This window comes from Denticeps clupeoides, chromosome 9, assembly GCF_900700375.1.
Source record: "Denticeps clupeoides chromosome 9, fDenClu1.1, whole genome shotgun sequence".
Classification (NCBI taxonomy): Eukaryota; Metazoa; Chordata; class Actinopteri; order Clupeiformes; family Denticipitidae; genus Denticeps; species Denticeps clupeoides.
Window position 1 is genome coordinate 11977759 of NC_041715.1, and position 8525 is coordinate 11986283.

Sequence of the window (8525 nt, forward strand, 5' to 3'; positions counted from 1 at the left end):
AGGTACCAGGATTTATCTGCTGGTCTCTTCACTGGAGTCTGCCGGTGGTCTGTGCGCTTGATTCAGTGTCTCGGAGAGAACGAACAGAAGCAGCAGCAGACGGTGGCATGGTACGACTGATACTGAAATATGTGGTAACAGTGGTATATTGGTCTTACAGTGGCCCGGTACCCTAACTAGGACAGCCTAAATAAGGTAAACATTGTCTGTGTTTAACAGGGTGACTTTGTGATAAAGTGGAATAATTGACACCGTGTCTGGGAGTTTAACAGAAGGCCAGAGAAAACAGATGTGTTATCCGTTTAGATACCCGAAGAGACTGTAGGTTGATTCTATGTTAGTATTCGGCGTTAGTCCGACTGTGCTCATTGTTATTTAATAATACTGTACTGTATAAACTGGGAAGTTACATAAGGAAACGAGTTTAAAATAAATGGAATTTAAAAATAATCTGCGTAGTTTTTGCGGATCTGGCAACGCGCGGTCATCCGGCGATCGGCCGTCGCGTCCAGTGTCGGGTGTCGCTGAGGGGGCAGAGGTGTAAAGAACGCCAACTTTTCCCGAGAGTTCGTAGCCGAGTTAACTGTCCGCCGACTTTACAGCTTCGCTTTCGGTTTTTTGCTTTGTTGGAGCAGGCCTACTGCATTCATCATTTATCAGTTTTACTTTTTTATAAATAAAATCATGTCGCTTTCCAGCGAAGACGCTCCGACGCGCAAAGCGGATGCAGGTCGTGCGAACCCCCCGGGTGACGTGGCGCCGGGCGGACACGCCAGGTCCCTCTGCCGGGCGTGCGGCCGCTCGTACCGGGAGCCCAAGATCCTGCCGTGCCTTCACACGTTCTGCGCCGACTGCATCCGGCAGCTGGAGCCCTTCTCCGCGCCCGGGGCCGCCAGGGGCGAGCGCCGCCCGGCCACGGTCCTGTGTCCCCAGTGCGACGCCGAGGTGGAGCTCCCCGCCGCCGGCGCGGACGGCCTGAGCACGGACCACCTGGCCCTGGACGAGGTGTTCCGGGAGAGCCTGCTGCGGGGCGGCGGCGTGCCGTGCGACCTGTGCGGGGAGGGCGACGCGGGGAGGCGCTGCGAGGTCTGCTGCGTCAATCTCTGCGAGTTCTGCAGCCAGGCCCACAGGTGAGGGGTCATGTACAGTACGTGGAAGTGAAGCGTGGTACACAGCACAGCACACGGTGACACAACGAAATGTGTCCTCTGCTTTTAACCATCACCCTGAGTGAGAAGTGGGCAGCCCTGACAGGCGCCCGGGGAGCAGTGTGTGGGGACGGTACTTTGCTCAGTGGCACCTCAGTGGCACCTTGGCGGATCGGGATTCAAACCTTCTGATTATGGGGCCGCTTCCTTAACCGCTAGGCCACCATTGCCCCCATGTCCCATCTTCAGTTCCATTCATTGCTGTCTTTTGACAAGAAATTCTAGTAAACCTAGTAGAATTGTTAGATGCGTGCACCAGTTCTTTCTAGAATTGGAGCGTGCTTGGAGCCTAAAAGAAACCGAAAGTTCTCTTGAGGGACCCGCAGCGATTATAGGCCCTGCTCTGCAGTGACTTGTCCTGGGTGAAGCATGTTAAACAGACCATTGCTCAGACATGGACCAAACAAAGAGAGTCCGACATACCTCCTGGATCACTATCTTAAGATGAAAGATCTCTGTCAGATCGTTCAGGTGCAGATGTTCTCATGTTATCACGGATTTTGGAAACCTGTACAGTAACGCGGATACAATAAGGGAAGATGATCTGGGCTGCACGTCAACAGTGCCAACAGTCAAGCATCTTCAGGCATCGTTGCCCTTGTCTTTATAGATCAGCGGTCACTGTCCCCGTACTATTACTTTATCACGCACATTTTGGCATTTTGATTCAACCTCCCCGCTCGTTACCACTTCATTTGAATCAGGAAAAAATTTAAACTGTGCAGTTCTTATTGACCTCCAGGTCCAGGGTTGGTGACCTCTGTTTATAGGTGGAGGACACAGGGTAAAGTTGGTTATCAAAATCTCATAATCGATGCATCGCAATGCAGACGTGGCCGATTCCCTGCAAGTGAATCTCTCTTCATGACTTCTGTCCCAACACACATCATGCGGTCTGAGAATGAGGGTTGGAGGGGTTGGAATGAAACTCTTCAGGCCTCCAGCATGACACCATTGCAGAATGTACAGTTCTGAATAAACTGGTCAGATAATTTCTATATTTGGTTGCTTATGAATTAATAATAATTCATTAGTAATAAGCACCCAGTCGACTAGTAAAATAAGAGTTATAATCATTCATACAGACTCTGCCCATCTTCAGTCGGGGATAAAAGGCCATTACTCCTAGACCAAAAGCATAAATTATACAGAAAAATACATATTAGGAAATGAAAAACAAACAGTAAATCAACATAAATGGAAGCACATACTCCAATAGATCAGAAAATTATATGCCTGTTTGTAGGAGAAATGGACCATATACTGTAAGGACTGTTAATGTTAATTAAATTGTAATAAAGAAAATATCAGAATTTCAGAACAAGTACAACAAAATTAGGTGTAGTCCCTGACCTGAGAGGAATCTTAAATACTTTGTTTAAAAAAGTTATCTTAAAATGAAGACAACTAGCATATATACTAAAATAAAAAAATTAAAGGGTGAGGTAGAAACATTTTTGAACATAAATATGTTATGAATGTGTTAAATCTCATTTTAATAGTAAAACAGGCACATAAGTGTATTATAATGTATATTTAGACAGTTTTCATTCAAGTTGTAACTTGATCATGTGACATTCTGGGAGAAGAGTGGACAGAAATCGTTTTACTGCAACGCACCCATTTCTTCCCCATCAGGAGACAGAAAAGGACCTCGTCTCACTCCATCCAGAGCGTGCAGGACCTGAAGGCCCAGGGGCGTCTCTCTCGGCCGGTGCTGTGTTCCCTCCACCCAGGCCAAGAACTACGTCTCTTTTGTGAGACCTGCGACCAGCCCGTGTGCCTGGAATGTTCCGCCACGTTCCACCGCGAGCACCACTGCTGCCCCACCCACGATGTCATTGACGGCCACGGTGATTCCATCCGGGAGCTGGTCACCAGGGGTCTCCGGCCGCGGCTGGGTCGCCTGGAGGAGGCTCTGCGGACAGTGGAGCTTTCCCAGGATGCACTGCAGGCTCGCTCCGAGGCCTTGGCCGGCGAGGTGCGGGCGTTTGCGAGGAGCTATGCCAGCGTGGTGGAGGCCCACTGCTGTGGCCTGTTGCAGCGCCTGGAGGACCTGCGGCTGCAGCGCAGGAACCAGCTTCACCTGCAGAGGGCGCAGCTGCAGCAGGCGCTGGCCGACGTCCGCGGCGGCGTGGATTTCGCGGAGCGCCTCCTCACCTGCGGCTCGGACGCCGAGATACTCAGCGCCAAAGGTGTGACCCTGCGCCGCCTCACCAGCCTTTTGCAGTCGAGCTACGACCCTCACCATGCCACCACCGTCCTGGATGACGGCCACAGCGTCTGCTTCCTGCCGCTGGAGAACGCTGGCCAGGTGGAGGGGTTCCCTGTAGTCGGGGTGGTTCATGCCAAAACCACCGATCCCAGCAGGTGTACCGTCCAGGGGGAAGGTCAGTGCTCTCTTATTGCTTTATATTAAGGCTCTCATTGGACCCAACTTCTGTTATGTTCTGTTATGAAACCTCTTTCCAGAATGCGCGCTTGAAGCCAGGCCTAAAAGGAACTGAAAGTCAATCTCAGCATCATGGAATGTGAGGATAATGACAGGACAGGACTTGGTGTCACATTCCCATGCTCAGTACTCGGGATCTGCTCTGCAGTGACTTGTCCTGGGTGAAGCCCATTTAACTGAAGGAGCCTCAACAAACAAAGAACCTCTGACATGCTTCCTGGATATTTTTTTCTGATCTCTAGCACCCGGGGAGCAGTGTTAGGGGACGGTGCTGTGATCAAGGGGACCTTAGAACTTCACTAGAACTTCACAGCAAGCAGCATTAGGCACCGTTGCCCTTATCTAGATAATCAGTCACCCTTGCTGGTCCTGGAGGCCACTTTTCATGCACATGTGATATAACACTGCTAATTTAAAAAAAGCATATATATTATACAAATACATTATATTTGTGTGTGTGTATATAAATATATGTATAAATGTGTTATTAGCAGTGTGTTGCTTACAGAGAAGCACGTCAACAGCTGAACTCTAACTCGAAATTATAATGGCAAGCTGATACCGCCTGAGCGTGGTGTAGGGATTTAAAAGGAGATTCTGACAGGTGTGCTGTGTGAACTTTGACCCCTGGTCTGTGACCCGGACCACAGGTGTTCAGAACGGACGAGAGGGTCAGCAGGGGCAGTTCACGCTGGTCTGCAGAGACTCGGCCGGGGAGCAGATGGCCAGAGGAGGAGACGCTGTGCTGGTCACAATCGTGCACAAGGACAGGAAGGACTGGTATGTGTGATGACCCACTTGCCAAATTTCACACGAGCATACCAGCTGTGGGACACTTCTCCTGGAACTGGGTTACACTGGGTTATTGTGTATTGTGTGGATTTTTTAATAACTATTACAGGTTTAAAAGTAATAGAATTTATCGTAGTAACTAAATAAATGGCATGGGTGTGTGCAGAAATTCTAATAAACAAGGGAAATTGATTCTGTCTTTGGCAAGGATTAATTTAGCATCAGCAGCTATTAACATGTTAGTTTTGACAGCTCTAGTAATAATCTGTTTAAAAAAGCAGAGTTGAGGGCGTGTTCAGAACAATGCTTTTTAAGGTGCTTGAACACGAATGGCGAATGGCATGAAAAATGGCGTCATTGTCACGTTCCCCTCTAGCTCAGGTGAAAAATGGAGGACGCAGGTTGAAGAAATAACAATGCGTATTTTATTTGAACTCAAAAAACAAAATGAAAGAACTGAAATGTCCTTGCGTGAAGTGCCACGCCTCTCCTCTAGAAATCGGGGTGCGGGATCTTCAGCGAGACCCTCGGCGAGAGCCAAAGATCGCCCTTGTCTTTCCCAGGCGAACCGGCGTGGCTGAGCTGTATTGAGCCTAGAGGGGAGAGTTGAGTTCCAGTCCTTCTGTGGGGTTCACTGTCAATTGCCGTTAAGGACAGCATGCGGTGCAGCGACGAACTCTGGTTGTGTGAGGGAGACCGAACGCAGGACTAAAGGGACCGGCTGGTTATAAAGAGGAGTGGACAGACCCATTACCGCTAAACTAACCAATCACCGATCAGAAGTCATTACCCCACTAAGCACCCATGATTACCACCACTTACCTGTGATGAAGAACATGTGGGAATAATCAGGGTGCTAGTGAACCCCGGAAGAACACACACTAATACATGGGAGAGGTCGACCGCTGGGGGCGTGGCAGAGGTGGCACGAATGTTACAGTCATCAAGGCTTGAATGAGGCTTTTTGCAACCAAGTGACGATTTTTTACGACGTTAGCTTTAGAAATGTACCGTTAACCTGCCCATTATGGGCCCTGTTGACTTATCATAGTAGAGGGGGGAGTTAAGGGTGCACCGTGGTGGAAATTTACATTTCATTGTTAATGATAATATTAACACCCACTAAACATGTATCTATGTAATAAAGGCACAGAAAAATCAAAACTACCGAAACAAGCAAAAATATTCCAATGCCACGCACATAAACGAACATCACCAAACACCAAAATCTCTGCAGGACCATGTCTGACTGTGATTTTTAAATTAAATGGCAGCCCCACACGCTATTTAAAAACACGCATTGAAAAATTACTATAAACCAGTACATGATGACACAACGAAATGTGTCCTCTGCTTTTAACCCATTACTCTTGGTGAGCAGTGGGCAGCCATGACAGGCGCCCGGGGAGCAGTGTGTGGGGACGGTGCTTTGCTCAGTGGCACTTCAGGTGCACCTTGGCGGATCGGGATTCGAACCGGCAACCTCCTGATTACGGGGCCGCTTCCTTAACTGCTCATTATGCCTTTCAGTTCTTACAGTTGTTTGTCTTGGTGTCACGGTGATAATAACAGTCGACAGTTTATAATTTAAATAAAAATTATATAATTATAAAATGAATAATTATGCCATGAATAATATGTGGAGTGCTCGGGAGTACGTTGGTCTAATGATGTTGGTGAAATGATCCGTACAGTCTTCCTCTGCTGGACCTACACGCAGTACAGAGCTGTCTGTTTAAGGCTATAAAATGTACTTCAATTTCTTCCCCAATAATGAGATTTTAGATTTTTTTTACCGGTAATTTCATCGGCCATCCAGACACCCTCATTAGCATGATTTCTTACTTTCCCAGGCGCATAGCGGTGAATCATACTGGACGTCATGTGGTGCCTCTGTTTCTGTCTCTAGCATGGTGGAGACGACGGTGGCGGATAGCGGTGACGGTTCCTACGCTGTGTCCTACACCCCAGTGGTGCCAGGGTCCTACTCTGTGTTGGTGTGTGTGAAGGCTCAGCATGTGAAGGTAAAAGCCTGTTTTTCAGCAAGGAGTCAGATCTGCTACAAAACTACTGTAAAGGGTCCAGTGATACAAAGAAATAATATAGAAAAATCATGTCACATGTCAGTTCAAAAGGCCTGTGACCCTTGACCCTGAATATGCAGTGTATAACATTGCTATGGAGGAAACTAGGAGTCTATTAATGCCAGACTGGTAACCCTTCAAATTCTTATTTTGAGGGAAATTAATTGACACGCTTTAATTGAATTCAGACAGTTTTACTTTAATCAACTGCATTAAGATCATTGCAAAAGTATTTTCTAATTAAGAATGACAGAGAGAACACAGCATCATTCAGCTGGAAGTCAAGACTAATTGTGGCTGATAAAATTCCTCTGTACATGTATGAACATGAGCAATTATGTTATTTTAATGGAAAAAACAAATTTTCTTCCCAAACAAGGACATTTCTTAAGGACCCTAAACATATTTAGTGTACGTATGTTCCAGTCCTCGTGAAGTCCAGTATTAATGATGACCTTGTTGTTCTCATTACTGCCGGTGATGAGGAACAGCAGGGAGCTGAGTTGAGGGATGAGCCCTGCAGTACTTGATTGCTATACCTAGTAATGATGTTGCCAGTGTGACCGTATCCGCATCCGATGATTGAAATGACCTTGAATATGTTTTTCTAGGGGTCGCCGTTCACTCTATCGGTGAAGAAGAAGCTCCGGCGTCACGGTGGCATTTTTCACTGCTGCTCGTTCTGCTCCAGCGGGGGAGCTAAGGAGGCACAGTGTGGCTGTCCGGGGACCATGCCGGGTACGTCCACCAGGAAGGAAGGGGAGTCGTGTGTTGATTCATTTTATTTTCCCTCCTTTCAATGGCAGCTTGTCACGGAAATGTTCTCACTACTTTTCAGGAATATTACTGGGTTAGAAATACAGTGCAAAGGCCCAAAATGTTTGGCTGAATAATAGAGGACTGTATGTAAAAAAATGTCTATCTGCACTGATAGATCTCCGTATTGTGTGTTATCTCAGGAGGGTTCCAGGGCTGTGGGCACGGCCATAAAGGCCATCCCGGGAAACCACACTGGTCGTGTTGTGGGAGTGCGGTGGAGGCATCCGAGTGCTTGCTGTCAACTGCAAGGATGGTGTTGGGTTCCCCTCATGGACGACTCAGGACTGTAGAGCTCTGAGGGATCAGACCAACCACCTCGAGGCATCTCAGGGTCAAAGATCACCAAACGCACACTTTTTGTTCATATCCTCTTGTCTTAAGTGAAAAGCCATAATCATTTGCAGCAGAGTGGAATCTCCTCCTTCCCTTTCACAGCGGTTGTGTGAGGACCATTAAATCCTTGCATGTAGCGATACAAGCAAAGGTTTTTGCACAAGTAGAGTAATGAAAAGTTGATACAGATACAGCTTTTTTATACACGCTTTTCCAGTTTTTATTCGTATTTATTCTAAGAGTATTCTTAATACACTACTTTTTCATGTACTGTAACAGAATATTTATGGCAATCACTTATTTGCCCAAGCCTTGCATATTAAACATTTTTGCTTACTTTTTTCTTTCTTCCCACTACATAGGCAGCAGTGAAACCGACTCGTTCTGCTGTTGATATGTGACCCAAGCACCCATTGCAAATTTTAAAACGTTTATATATAATTGTTTTTGTGTTAATGATGCAGAAATAGTTTTTTCTTACCTCGGTGTGTGCCGTGAGTGGAAAAGGAGAAGCCCCTTTTGTCACCAAGGGTGCATTGTTTGTATCAGGGATGAATATTTATGTTTCCTTTTCCATATATTTGACCATTTTACATTCAAATAAAACAGATCAGTTTTTTTGGCTTACTGTCTTTGTTAGATTGTTTTGTTGGTGTACTGTAAATATGATCAGAACTGAACCAAGACCGTTCTGAAGGTGTGCACATGTGCTTATTTACCAGGTGTGACTGAGTTTTGTAGACCTTGCACTTATTAGTGGGTGCAGAGCATTTCATACATCCTGTGTTTTTACTTCTTACCATGGGCCATATGTCGAACATTAATACATTTGTAGTG

General features: G+C 46.6%; 1 protein-coding gene across 1 annotated transcript; it reads left to right on the forward strand.

The window, feature by feature from the left end:
- Positions 1-545: 545 nt before the first annotated feature.
- trim45 (tripartite motif containing 45) lies at positions 546-8179 on the forward strand. The gene is made up of 6 exons (XM_028991459.1): positions 546-1130; positions 2847-3598; positions 4311-4440; positions 6362-6476; positions 7148-7274; positions 7496-8179. Exons 1-6 carry the CDS (start codon positions 685-687, stop codon positions 7651-7653), a joined length of 1728 nt encoding a protein of 575 aa, XP_028847292.1. The 5' UTR covers positions 546-684; the 3' UTR covers positions 7654-8179.
- The last annotated feature ends 346 nt before the right edge of the window (positions 8180-8525 follow it).

Coding starts and splice junctions, on each gene's coding strand:
- trim45 (XM_028991459.1), top strand. CDS start 685: ATGTCGCTTTCCAGCGAAGACGCTCCGACGCGCAAAGCGGATGCAGGT. Junction 1,131..2,846: donor TTCTGCAGCCAGGCCCACAG/GTGAGGGGTCAT, acceptor CTTCCCCATCAG/GAGACAGAAAAGGACCTCGT. Junction 3,599..4,310: donor GTGTACCGTCCAGGGGGAAG/GTCAGTGCTCTC, acceptor CCCGGACCACAG/GTGTTCAGAACGGACGAGAG.